The sequence below is a fragment of the Chrysochloris asiatica genome, unplaced genomic scaffold, assembly GCF_000296735.1.
Source record: "Chrysochloris asiatica unplaced genomic scaffold, ChrAsi1.0 scaffold00079, whole genome shotgun sequence".
NCBI classification, from domain to species: domain Eukaryota; kingdom Metazoa; phylum Chordata; class Mammalia; order Afrosoricida; family Chrysochloridae; genus Chrysochloris; species Chrysochloris asiatica.
The window spans coordinates 7,776,185-7,790,916 of record NW_006408597.1 but is presented as its reverse complement, the minus strand read 5'-3'; the positions used below and the strand labels follow the sequence as shown (position 1 = coordinate 7,790,916).

The following is a 14,732-nucleotide window of genomic DNA, read 5'->3' as shown; positions in this document are numbered from 1 at the left end:
CTGGATGGCCAGTCCCTGGAGAAGGACACCATGCTTGATAAATTGGAGGGTCAGTGAAAAAGAGGAAGACTACCAAATGAGATGAATTGGCACAGTGCCAGAAGCAATGGGCTCAAGCATAGCAGTGATTATGAGGTTGGCGGAGGACTGGGCAGTGTTGTGTTCTATTGTGCATAAGGTCACTCTGAGTCAGTACCAACTTGATGTAACAACACAGTGCTACCAGTAGTCATGATGATAATTGAGGAATATGAACAGCTGTCCAATACATAAAATTAATATCCTTTAAGCATATGAAGTGACAACTGTATTACAGCTTTATCCTCTATCTGACTGCTTTTAAATTCCTTTACACATTATATTCAAGAGAAACTCGTTTTCCAAAACATTAAAATTTGGGGGAAGTTGTCCTTCAAATATATATGTGTGTGTGTGTGTGTGTGTGTGTGTGTATAGTTATTAAAAGTGTGCCTATAGACTTTTTAAACAGATGAAACACAAACCCATAAATCAACTTGTTTACCTTAAAACAAAGTGCAATGGTTTCATAGTTGATATTTATCTTTTATTTTTGTAGAAATGTAATCTCATTACACTCCCTATCATGGAGAAAATATGCTTCAGAAGTTTTCCATTTTTTAATTGACATATCTACCAGTAGTTTCTTTGCTAACTGTCTTTCTTTTCCTTCTACAGCTTTGGGAACTCCTTTATAAATTGCAGTTTGTGTATACCTACATTGCCCCATGGCAGATTACCTGGGGTTCTGCCTTCCATGCTTTTGCTCAGCCCTTTGCAGTGCCCCGTATCCTTCCAATTACAGTTTTGTAAGAATGAGCAGTCATATCCTTCATGAAAATGTTGGTTTGTAGGCATAACCTTTCCATAAGCACAGAATATAGTTAATGTTTGATACATTATCAGAAATTCACAGTTCTTTGAGTTCATGCTTATACTGATTTTATTGTTTAATTTATCTGAAAACCTGTGATCCACAGATATCTGAATATAGAAAAAGTATTAAATTTGAATGATGAGTTAAAATTTTATTTGTATACTGAATATTAAAACAGGAATTTTCAATATATATAAAATGTGTTTAAAATATTTTTAAATAAGTAAAAATAACCATTTTTTGTAATAATATGATTGATTACAATTTAAAATTTTTCTATTTTCATCATTTCTTAAGAGTACACTCTAACTAAAAGATTAGTGGCCTGCAATTCAGTGAATTATGTGAGCATTTTTACCTAAGATTGATAAATGGACTTTTACCAGCTGCATGTTAGCAGATGTTCATTTGAGTCCCTTCGAAGCATCGTGCCAGGTTGTGTTTTCTAGTTTATGTCCTTCTAACTTATTTAACTAGTGACACAGCCTCTTCTGCGTTCTGCTGATAAATCTCATTTTTCTAATTACTCATCTAAATGTTTTTGTAAGATATGCTTTTTCTTTTGTGTTAAGGTGACTATTAAGTTCCTTAACCCATTTCCCATAGACTCAGCCATGTTGTTTGTTCAGGCTATTGTTTCAGCCTTCTTTTCTACTCCACTAAACCCTTTCCTGGGAAGTGCAGTGTTCATCACTTCATACGTCCGGCCTGTGAAATTCTGGGAGAGAGACTATAAGTGAGTAAAATCTGTACAGTTGATACTCAATTTGTATCGTTTTTGCTAGACAAAGTTATGACAGTATTAGTATTACAAGTTACTTATGCTTTATGACTTGTGTTGAAATACTTATTTTTGCTGAAAATTTATAAACTAAAATGTGAAAATATAGTAAAAGCAGAAAGGCATAAGAAAATTATTTTTATATTCTATTTTCTCTGTTCATAAGTTTTTGGGAGAGTAGTTATAAGTTAATATATTAATTGCTATATCGTTTTCCTTTTAATAATATTTCTTGAAATCATTCCATGTTAACAATACGCTTAAACTTTGTATTTTATACTGTGTTATTCTAATAGTTATAGTAAGTTATCTTATAGTCATTTCTGGTTTATCATGAGTATAGCTGCATAATGGCATTCTTGTACATGATGTTTTCTCCATTTAAGCTTAGTTCCTTAGGCTAATTATTGATCTACTGCCTAGGCACTATCTTTGCATGTAATTGCTCCAAATTCTATTTTATTTATTTGAAGAAGAGTTCTTAGAAGGGAAATTAACTGAATCAGTAAGCATAAACATTTTTCAAGCTCTTAATAAATTGATTTCCAAAAAGCTTGCACTAGTAATTTATGATTCTACCAGCCAAGATTCTTTCTCTCTACATTTTCACACATTGGAAAATTTAATAGGTGAGAATTGTCATCTCCCTTTTAAGCAATGAACGAGCTTGTGGGTTTGAAACTTTTACTGTGGTTCTTTATCTAAAATCACACTTTACTTCAGTGGTGTTTCTCATTAGATGTTGAGCTGCTAGCCACAAGGGCGGCAGTTTGCTGCTCTGTGGGAAAAAGATGAGGCTGTCCACTCTTGTAAATATTTACAGTCTCAGAAACCCCATGTAGGGTTGCTGTGAGTCACAATTGACTTGATGGCAGTGGGTTTGGATTTTTGCAATTTCAGTGTTTTTCAGATAGAATTTGATTCTATTCTTTTACCTAGAGCCAGCTTTTAGCCCAAAGTAATGCTCAAAGCAGTTCTTAAACTTTTTGATCTCAAAACCCCTCTACACTATCATTGAGGACTTTGAGGAGTTTTTTGTTTATATGGGTTTTTATCTATTAATATTTAATGCATTAGAAACTAAAACTCAGAAACATTTAAATGGTTATTTATTAATTTTAAAATAGCGACTCACTACATGATAACATAAATAACTTTAAAAATGAGAGTAGCTGTATTTATACTTCGTGCCCAAAAATTAGTAAAAAGAGTGGTATTATTTAAATGTTTTACAAATCTTTTTAGTGTCTATTGTAGTAAAGAAAAAAAAAAAGCTAGATTCTCATGTCTGCTTTATCATTCAGTCTATTACAGTATTTTGATCGAAATTGTTGTTGTTGTTGTTCAGTGCTTTGGAGTTGGCTCTGATCCTTAGCAACCTTGTATGGAGTTTTTGAGGCTTTAAATCTTTGAGGGAACAAAGCCTCATCTTTCCCCTGCAGAGTGGCTGATGGGCTCGAACTGCCAACCTTGTGGCTCTCTTCCTGTTCTTACTGTATGGAGCCACTGATCATAGTATATTAAGAAAATCTGACCTCACACAGATATGCAGTTGGAAAAGAAAGAAATATTTTAATAACCTTTTCAGATAATTGTTATTTTGACATATCACCAAAACTTGAGAAATGATATTTTCTTAATGATTGGTTGTGATGTGGAATTTAAAACCATATCCATGAACATTTAGAACTGTGTTACATCAAAATCAACTGATCTTTCTTATACTTTGAATGGATCTTTTATCCATGCATAATTTTGTAGCATCACTTATTGACCATTTGGAGAATATTAGTTCACTCGGTATATAAATCTTCCAGATGTTGGCATATTTTTAAATGTGTTCATTAATATCATCACCAACTGAACAGCAACAACAGAATCTTTAAGTACAAGGAAGTTCATGGTAATGAGTGCACATATCCAAAATTCTACGTTTTTCCCTGCGTCTTGAATTTCATCTTTGGCAACAGTGCTGTCTCTTGTTTTCACCGAAAACAGGCTACATTTCTTCATCTTCAAGAAATGTCTGCTAGATTCCCAAGCCTCAATAATCTTAGTTTAGCCAATGAATGTTTTCTTATTTTACCCCAAAGAATATTAAAAGGACCTTTACAGAATGGATGAGATTTGGCAAAATTATAATTTTTTCTGTATCACTGTTGGTGCCACTGCCTTGATTCATGTTAAGGTTCCAGCCACGGTTACACCATTGCTTTTGTACCATTAGTGCAATTGTCAGTACAGTGAAACAAGTTAGGGTAAGTGTTAGGAAAATTGTTTGCATCTTGAAAAGCCCCTAACAGCAGAGGGTCTTGAACCTCATGCTGGGAGTTCTGTGAACCATGCTTTTTGAAGCACTTTTCTAAATTACACTCTGTCATCAGACATTAGTAGTTGGGCCATCCCCTGGCAAAGAATATTTCATGCATTGCCAGTTTTTAAGAACATCAGATAGTGTACATTTTCTTGTTCTGGTCAATTTTGTTTGTTTTTTCCCATAATTTACTCATGAGTATCTTACTTTACAGTGTTCAGGAAAGTACAATTTGGAAAAACCTCTGTGTATATGTGGGGAGAAGGAAAGTGAGAAAGTCAAAAATACTTTATCCCTAAAATTGTGCTCCTCAGAGTATTTTATCATTATGCTAAAATAGGTTTTACCTGAGATTTTTATAAGGTGGCAATATTTATTTCATTTATATTGTGTATGTTTCCTCCTTATCCTTAATTGTTAAACACTTGAAATGTGAAAAAGAAATACTGAAAATGTTTTGTTTTGTCATCTTCAGCACAAAACGAGTGGATCATTCAAATACCAGACTGGCTTCCCAGCTTGACAGAAATCCAGGTAATAGCTCTATTTTTTTAGTAAAGAGACAAATATAAGGAAAGCAATATCTGTATTTCACACTGAGCTTGTTGGAAATCCCCTGTGGGTTCTAAATGAAAAATAAATCACGTTTTAAAAAATCAAATATTCGGTGCTTTACTAAAAGCATATATGAATAAGTTTCTGTAAATTCATTTGTCCATCTTTTATAAAATGCATTTTAAGAATGCTGGTAGTACTTAAAAATGCATTTAAAAGGTATTATGGATTAAAAAGTAGAATGGTTGAAATAAAACTGGTCAGATATGTTGAAAGGTATGTAATCAGATTGATACATGTTTTATTAATATTTTCACAAATGTTTAGGTGAATATAAATGAAGTTCCACTTAGTTTATTGTATGTAGAGGTGCCCTCTGGTGTTGTTAAGTGCAGTTGAGTTGGTTTAGACACCAGTTGGCCAGTTAGCTAGCACTTCAATGTATGGCATTCCTGGTACTTGGTTGTTAAGTGCTGTAGCATCAGTTTGACTCAGTGACCTGAATAGGGTTTCCAAGGAGCAGCTGGTAGATTTGAACAACTGACTTTGCAGTTAGCAGTCCAGTGCTTAGCCTACAGTGCCACACTATTTCCTAGTCTGGGTTTTGTCATTTGAAAACATCATTTTGTTGATCCACACAGTCGTAACCTGACACAGACAGTGAATATCACTGCCCCAGTTCTTAGAAATTCATGTACCAATCATAATTTCAGTGTATTAATTTACAATATATTTGTTATTGTTAAGTGCCATCGAGTCGATTCCAACCCATAGCGACCCTGTACAGGGTTTCCAAGGAGCAGCTGGTGAGCTTGAACCACCTTACCTTGCAGTTCAAATGACTTTGCAGTCTGACGCATTAGCCCACAGTGCCACACCAGTTCTCCTACAATATATTAAGAAATATTAACTCCCAAATAGATGGATTGACACTGTGACAGTAGCAGTGGGCTCAGACATAGCAACAATTGTGAGACTGGTGCAGGGCCATGCAGTGTTTCATTCTGTTGTGCATAGGGTTGTTAGAGTCAGAACAGCACAACAACAACAAACAAATAGACTGGGATATTCGTGACCATTTGACTTACAAATTTTCTTAAGAGAAATTAAATTTCCATCTGATAAATTATAGTCATCAGGTTGATTCATAATTTAAAATTGGAGCAAGAACTAGTTATTAATGACTATTATTAATTATTTAATATTTATGATTATCATGATCATATTCCAGTAGATAAAAGACCCATCTTAGCTCCAGTACATTGCAAGAAGGTTAGAATTCTCCTAATGTTGACAGTGCTTTCCTGCAGAACAAAAAGACCATGTCCTGAATTAATATGCTCATTTTTATGATAGGCAGATAAAGAATTAGATAAATTCATCTTAATGACATTAGAGTCTGGTGTACTCCTTTTGTAATTTTATTTTTTGTTGTTGTTAAGTGCCTTCAAATCAGTTCTGACTCATAGCGACTATGATTCATAGCGACTGTGACTCATAGTAACTCTGTATAAGATTTCAAATGAGCGGTTGATGAATTTGAACCGCTGACCTTGCAGTCCAAACTGATCTTGAGATCCAGTGCATTATCCCACAGTGCCACACCAGCACTCCAATTTTATTCTTTAATAAGACTGAATTTGAAAGAGTTACTGAGTTTTTAATATTTTACTTTATTCTAACACTATACTATGGAGCCCCGGAATGGTGCTGTGGGTTAATGCACTGGATTACAAGGTCAGTTTGACCGCAAAATTGGTGGTTCAAGCTCACCATCTGCTCTTCAGAAACCCTATACAAGTTCGCTGTGAGTCAGAACCACCTTGACAGCACTTAACAACAACAAAAACAACACTATAGTAGATGATTCAAACCCACCAGCTGCTCTTTGGAAACCCTATACAGGGTTGCTATGAGTCAGAGCCAACTCGACAGCATTAACAACGACAACACTATATTTTGGGCATGCTCTAGAAATTATTGCTTTGGATAGGTCACTTGTAGAGATGGTTGTCTCATTTCTTAAGTGACATTTTATCTAATTTTCAGATAGGATGAGCCTAACATCAGACTCTTCAGGTTCTTTACTGCTGTCTCAGTGTGTGCACTTTGTGTCTACTGAGCTAGCACTACCCATCCCAGTGGGCTACTTCTGTTAGACTGACAACTTCTCTTTTCCCTGTTTTTACTGTTTTGTTTCTTCAAATCTTGGGGTAATTTTACCTACTTCCTTTACTAGCGCAGTGTGTTTTTGTTCTTGATCTGAATCTCTTTTATATCTAATACTGTTTCTTGTACATGATTTTAATTAATTGCAAGGCTTATTTCATTAAATAGTAAATAGAAAAGACACAGATTCTCAGAGATTGATGTGAATTGATTTGTGTCTCCAAAAATCTGTATTGTAAATCCTAACCTCTATTACTATGATTATATATTTCTAAGCTGGAGTTAGGATAAGCACTTCACTGCTAACCGAAAGGTCAGTGATTCATATCCACCAGCCACTCTTCAGAAACCCTATACCTGGTCAGTACAGGTTGGAACAACAACGATGCCTGTTATTATTTGCCATTTGGGAATGGGTTGTCTTTGTTATATTAGTGACACGGGGTTAGTGTAGGATGCATCTTGAGGCAGTCTCTTTTGAGATGTAAGAGATCGAACAAGCAATTTAGCAGGGAAGAGATGGATAAGATGGTGCCAAGACACTTGGAGATCCCCAAGGAACCAGGAAACAGAAACTGAGGAAACAAGGACCTCCCTTCAGAACCAACAGAAAGCCTTTTCCTAGAGCCAGCACCGTAAATTGGGCTTCTAGCCTCTTAAACTGTAAAAAACAAATACATTTCTAAATTGTTAAAGCTACCCGCTTGTGATATTTCTAGGATAGCAGCACCAGCTAACTCAAAGATGACAAAGACCTTAGATTTCACCCATTTACGACATTTTGTGAATGACAACTGGAGGTTCACAGAGGTTGATGTCTAACTCTGAGTTCTGAAACTTTTCCCATTATCCCATGGTTCATTTTTATATAGAAGCTGTAAGGTTTGTACATTATTATTTTTGTCAAAAACATAGATACAGCCCTAGCCAAAAGTTAGTTTTAATATTTTTAACAATGTTGTTTGTTGCTATAAAGATGATTTAAAGTAAAACTGAACATTTTTTCCAATCCCTTCTCCTAGGATCAGATGACAACAATTTGAATTCCATCTTTTATGAGCATTTAACCAGATCCTTACAACACAGTCTCTGTGGCGACCTGCTTCTAGGACGCTGGGGGACTTACAGTACTGGGGAGTGCTTCATTCTGGCCTCTGACTACCTCAATGCACTAGTGCACCTTATTGAGATAGGCAATGGCCTGGTCACATTCCAGCTGCGGGGACTGGAATTCAGAGGTAAGACACTCACGTGTATTTTATTGATCAAGTATACTCCTATGACATCTTAAGTTTTAGATGTTTGTTTCACAAACCAAAAGTTGCCATTAAAAGGAGGCCATTACAGAAACGATGACAAGAGATGGAGCAGCTGTGAGGGGTGGGGATGGGGATGGGCGGCAGGCTTGTAGGATATACCCTTTGGTTGCTTGATGATGCATGGAGGGGATTGTAACCATGGCAATGAAACAGTATACGATAAGATGAATGTAAAACTAATGTTCTTCCATGTAAACTATCATATAATTCACAATAAAACATTAAAAAAAAAAAAAAAAAAGTCGTTAGCCTTTGGAATTGTGGAATGAGAGATGTTGTTAATGGATACTAGATTCCTCATTCCCCCAAATTTTTGCAGATTAGAGCCATTTTTGCAGTGAGGGGAATCCTGGTGTGATACCGTAAGGTAAGTTGGACCACAAGATAGGTTTGAACCACAAAGTCAGTGGTTCAAACTCACCAGCTGCTCCTTGGGAAAGCCTTTACGGGGTCATTTTGAGTCAGAAACAACTCCACAACATTAACAACATTATATGAGGTGGAGTCCTAGTGTGGTATTGTAGGATAAATGCTGGACTACTAACCACAAGGTTGACAGTTTAAACCCACCAACCACTTCTTGGAAACCCTATACAGGGTCACTGTAAGAATGAACTCAACAACATTATATGAGGTGGAGTCCTGGTGTGTTGCTGTAGGATAAGCACTGAACTACTAATCACAAGGTTGTTGGTTCACACCTACTAGCCACTCCATGGAAACCATATAAAGAGTTGTTATGAGTCAGAACTGACTCAGTGGCACTTAACAACATTATATGACGTGGGAGCCGATGATGCCATAGAGTAAGTACTGGATGGTTGCGAACCTCAAGGTTGGCAGTTCAAGCCCACCAGCTGCACCACAGGAGCAAGACGAGGCTTTTTGTTTCTGCAAAAGGTTTAAAGCCTCAGAAAAAAATATATATATGGTTGCTATGAGTCAGAACCGACTCTACGGCACTTAAGAGCAACATCATACGAGGGGGACTCAAAAAAATTGTGGAAAATTCTTTTATCTTTTGATTATATTTTTCCACGAATTTTTAGAAGCCCATTCGTGTTTAAAAGTAGTGTCCTTAGTGTGTAAAATTAACTTGTTTTCCTAGTTTCCTGATGAAGTTGAATTTCTGTAGTTCTGTGACTGATTTCGTATATGGTTAGGTCGCTGACAGTTTAGAATGCTGTATTGTGTAAGGCAGAGGAAAGTCAATAAGGTTACTTTCATAATAGTAAAATACAGTTAAGACTTTTAACAGGGCTAGTGTGGCACTGTGGGTTAATACCCTGGACTGCAAAGTCAGTTTGAACAGCAAGGTCAGTGGTTCAAGGTCAGAAACCCTACACAGGATCGCTGTGAGTCTGAACTGAATCAGCAGCGCTTAACAACAACAAACAGCACTGCAGGGGGCAATATGGTAGCTAAGTGGTAGAATTCTTGTCTTCCATGCAGGAGATCAGAGTTCTGTTCTTGGCCAATGCACCTCTTGTGCAGCCGTTACCTCTCACCAGTGGAGTTTTTCATGTTGCTACCATGCTGAACAGGTTTCAGCAGAGCTTACAGACTAAGACAGACCAGGAAAAAAAAGGCCTAGCTGTCTACTTCTGAAAATCAGCCAGTGAAAATCCTGTGGAGTTTAACAGTCTGATCGGAAACCAGTCACGGGGGTGAAACAGCATATTGTTCCATTGTGGCCAGGAGTTGGACAGTTAACAACACTGTGTGATCTGGCTTCTACATGTTTCTCCAGCTTTACTTTCTAGCTAATTTGTTCATTCTGCCCACGCTTGCTTGCCATCAGTTTGTTATTGTTGAGTCATATGAGAACAGAACAGATCACTACTCAATCCTCACAGTGATTGTTATGTTTAAGGCCAGTGTTGCAGACACTGTGCCCATCTATCTCAGTGAGGTATTCCTCTCTTACACTGTCCCTCTACTAAGCCTGATGTCCTTTTTCTAACATGTCTAAAGTACATGATACAAGTCTCAGCATACTGACTTCTAAGGAGCATTCATGCTGTACTTCTTCCAAGACACATTTGTTTGTTCTTCTGGAAGTCCATGGTAATTTCAGTATTCTTTACCAACACCATAATTCAAATGCACTGATTCTTCTATAGTCTTCCTTATTCACTGTCCAAATGTCATATATATATGAGGCAATTGAAAATACCATGACTTGGGTCAGGCTCTCCTTAGTTCTCAAAGTGACATCTTTGCTCTTACCACTTTTGATTTCTTTTGCAGCAAACTTCCAGTGCAGTACACCATTTTATTTCTTAACTGCTTATTTCATAAGCATTGATTGTGGATCCAAATAAAATGAAGTCCTTGATAACTTCAATCTTTTCTCCATTTATCTTGATGCTGTTTATTGGTCCAGTTAAGGATTTTTATTTTCCTAAACATTGAGTTGTAATCCATATAGGCAGCTATGTTCTTTGATTTTCATCAGTAAGTGCTTCAAATCCTCTTCAGTTTCAGCAATCAAGGTTGTGTCATATGCATATCACAAGTTGTGGATAAGCCCTCCTTCAATCCAGATGCCACATTCTTCTTCATAAAGTCCAACTTCTCAGATTGTTTGTTCAGCATACAGATTGAGCATGAATGGTGAAAGGTTACAACCCTGACACACCTCATTCCTGATTTTAAGCCATTCAGTGTCCCCTTTATTTGGCTTCTTGATCTGAAATTCTCTTGCTATGGGTCTGATTCTATATTTAATCTATTTTTGCATTTTTTTTGGTCCATAATACTAATGCAGAAACTGCCAGTTTGATTAGTATCTTTTATAAAAGAATACAACTTCATATGTAATTGACGCTTTATTAGTAGGTAAGCCCTGTATGCCAATAATGCAGTGTTATCAAATCATTGTCAGAACTGGGAACAAAAGATTGTTTTTAGTATATATTTAATATGAAATTATAATTTACCTTTACAAATTCAGTACATCTAAAGAAATGGGATGTATATACCATCTCTGCTTGTAGCATGGACATGATATCAGTAAAATAGATTTCTAATTCCTCTTAGTTCTTCATGTCTGTATCCTCATGTGTCCTGGGATAGCTCGATTTTCACACAATTCTTTTTTTGAGGTAATTCAAACTTAGATAAGATGTATCTTTACTGATTTACCTTCATTTGATACAATTGCAATTCTAAATCCAAATTTTTAAAATCTAGGTATCAGTGAGCCAAAAACTAAAGTGGTTTATTATTTTATGACACAAATTTTTGTGATTTTCTAAGGTAAGTTTCTGGAGCTTGCTATAATTGCTACCCGTACTTTCAGCTGCTATAAAATGTGTCTTTCTAAATCCCTTTTGTCTTCAAAGAATTCATTTTTCCACAGCATGTTTCATCTTCATTTGTAATGTGCTCTGCCTCTCTCTGTCTCTCTCAGGTACTTACTGTCAACAACGGGAAGTGGAAGCTATTACTGAGGGTGTAGAGGAAGATGAAGGATTCTGCTGTTGTGAACCGGGCCATATTCCTCATGTGCTTTCATTTAATGCTACATTTGGCCAGCGCTGGCTTGCTTGGGAAGTGGTAGTCACTAAGTATATTTTGGAGGGTTACAGCATCACTGACAATAGTGCTGCTTCTATGCTTCAAGTCTTTGACCTTCGGAAAGTGCTTACCACCTATTATGTGAAGGTAATAGTGTGTGCCTACTTAGATCTTCTGATAGGCAGAGGCCCTTCTTGGGAAAGATATACAAGGCAGCTTCAAAAAGTTTGTGAACAAATTCTGTTAGGTTTTCATCCTGTTTTTTCCAAGAATTTTTTGAAGCCCCTTGGTATATTCTTTGTTACTTACACATTGCTATTCAGCAGTAATTTAAATTCTCTACTATCCAGAGAATGTATTAAGATATATATTTGGAAATCTTGCAATTTGTTTATTGGAACTTATCCCATTTATTCATCAGTCATATAATCAGCTACTGTTTGTTCTAGGCATTGTGCTCAACACTACACATACACTCACCTGTGTAATTCTCTGATGGAATATTATTTCCCTGCTTTACTAGTGAATAACTTTACAGAAATGGAAGTGAACTTAGCCTGAATCTTCTACCAAATGGATCATTGGGATTTTTAAAGGTCCTGAGCCTGTGCTGTTATCCACTGCTTTCAGTACACTGGAAAATAGTCTTGCAAAGCTCAGGTGGTCCCCAGAATCACTCTCAGGTTCAATAATTAGCTAACAGTCTCACAGAACTCAAAGCAACTATGCTCATGGGTACAATTTATTTTACAGTGCAAGGATACAGGTTAAAATAAGCACATGGGAAGGTGTCCAGGAGATACCAGAGCACAGCTTCTGGTTGTTCTCCACTGTCCGAATGGAGTTGTGCAGACAGGACTTTAATAGCTCCCAACAATGGTGTGTGACCAGACACCTGGATTGTTGCCAAGCCTCAGGGTCCAGAGTTTCTATTGGGGCTCAGTCACATAGACATGGTTGACTGACCAAGTGGCTGATCTTCAACTCCAGCCCCTCCAGAAGTCACGTTGATACTGCCTGACCCAAGATACCCGCCACCATAAGTCACATTGTTAAAATTGACTAAATGCATTGTCCAAGGTCCCCAGGGAAACAGACATTCTTAATCAAGTGGGACATTCCAAGGGCTTAGAGATTACCACTCATCTGTCATACAGTAGCAGCTTACACATTGCTGTGATGCTGGAAGCTGTGCTGTCAGTACCAGCAAGGTCACGTGAGTAGCGTTCAGTGACACTTCCAGATTAAGCAGACTAGAAAGAAAGCCTGAAGATCTGCGACCGCAAATTAACCAATGGAAACTAAATGGGTCACAACAAGATATTGCCCAATATAGTGCTGGAAGGTGACCCCTCAGGTTGGAAGGTACTTAGAATACAGTCATAAAGAAGGCACGGGACTGGGCAGTGTTCTGTTCTATTATTCATAAGGTCTCCATGAATCAGAGCCAACTCAATGGCAACTAGTAAAAAAAAGAGGCACCCTTAGGGGAAGCCAGGGCAAAATCAGATTTGTTGTTGTTGGATGACGTTGAGTTGGTTCCCACTCCTAGTGACCCTATGTACAACAGAACAAAACTCTGCCCAGTCTTGCAACATGCTCACAATCATGGCTGTGTGAGCCCATTGTTGCTGCCACCATGTCAGTCCATCTCCTTGAGGATTGTCCTCTTTTTCACTGACCCTCTGCTTTAGGGAGTCAGAACCAGCTCAGCAGCACTTAATAACAGCAATAACAATCCTTGTTTGCACTGTTACTCTAATGAATTACCTTGCTAAAAATTTTGTGGAAATACAGCATAACTGTGATATGGGGATTTCAGCTAAAGTCAGTATTTTCAAGAGGAAATCTATACTAAGTTTTACTGACCCGTGTCTGAATTTCCCACATTTTGTATCATTACCTCTACATAACCCCTATTCATGCTTAAACCTCGAGTCTTCCTATTAGAGTTGTTTTGAATTGCCTTGATGAATTCATGACTGATTTTAAAATATTTTATTGAATGTTTGTATCCTGAAGTATATAGTTTATAGCATTTTAAAACATATTCATATAGTATTTAGCTAGAATTAAATACTATTTGAGATACCCTATCAGTAGAACAATCTAAATTATATTTACTGAGGATTTTTAATTAATTCAAATTACGATTTAATCTGAATTTCAAATATTCTGCACATTAGGGTATCATTTATTATGTCACAACATCCTCTAAGTTAGAGGAATGGCTTGCTAATGAACCAATGCAGGAAGGACTCCGTCTCTGCGCAGATCAAAATTATGTTGATGTGGACCCGACCTTTAACCCAAACATTGATGAAGACTATGACCATCGGCTAGCAGGCATATCCAGGGAGAGTTTCTGTGTGAGTTACCTCAACTGGATAGAATATTGCTCTTCCCGAAGAGCAAAGGTAGGAGTAGTTTATTTTACTTACAAATCTTTATGTTTTTTTCAGAGATAGAATATTTCTGTTAAGTTATTATGTGGTCGGTTTTGGTTTTGGTTTTTTAATATATTCATATACTTCTTTCCAGTCTAATGGTTCATGGTGGTTGGGTCAAACCAACCAACTCTGCCAAAAAACAGGCTTCAAAGAGCGACCTTCTTCAATCCTTTCTTTTTCACTATCCTAATCTCAGGATTCTAGGAAAGGCACCTTCCACATCCCAAATCGCCTCTCTTGTGCATGCACACACATCCCCCAAATTAAAATAGCATCGAGTGCTTTTGTAAAGACTAGATTTTAGAGAGCTCACCTATATTTGTATGTTAATTAACTATCTTTTTCTGAAATCTAAAGGGTAACTGGTGCTGTCTGTAGAACTTCCTACGACAGTGGAAATATTCTGTGCTGTCCAGTTTGTAGCCACTCATCAGATGTGGGCACTGAGTACTTCAGAAGTGACTAGTGCAACTGAGGAACTGAATTTTAATTTGTGTGTGTGTGTGTGTGTGTGTGTGTGTGTGTGTGCGCGAATTGAGTGAAGATTTACAGATCATCAGTTTTGCATTCAACAGACCATGCACTTTGTTTCATCTCAATGGTTGCAATCCGTCCATGCAACAACAGTTGACTCACTTCCTCCCTGTGGTTACCAGTATACAATATACCTTGTTTTAAACTCATATATATTTGTGGGATATGTAAATGTATGTATGTATGTGTGTGT

At 37.0% G+C, this 14,732-nt stretch overlaps 1 protein-coding gene across 1 annotated transcript in view; it reads left to right on the top strand.

Moving 5' to 3' along the window:
• Window positions 1-14,732, top strand: part of PCNX (pecanex homolog (Drosophila)) — a 324,383-nt gene that overhangs the window by 275,581 nt on the left and 34,070 nt on the right. Inside the window, exons 23-28 of the mRNA XM_006865614.1 lie at window positions 697-805; window positions 1,502-1,631; window positions 4,466-4,524; window positions 7,737-7,952; window positions 11,449-11,702; window positions 13,742-13,972. Coding sequence (XP_006865676.1) covers window positions 697-805; window positions 1,502-1,631; window positions 4,466-4,524; window positions 7,737-7,952; window positions 11,449-11,702; window positions 13,742-13,972 — 999 coding nt within the window. The remainder of the gene's footprint in view (window positions 1-696; window positions 806-1,501; window positions 1,632-4,465; window positions 4,525-7,736; window positions 7,953-11,448; window positions 11,703-13,741; window positions 13,973-14,732) is intronic.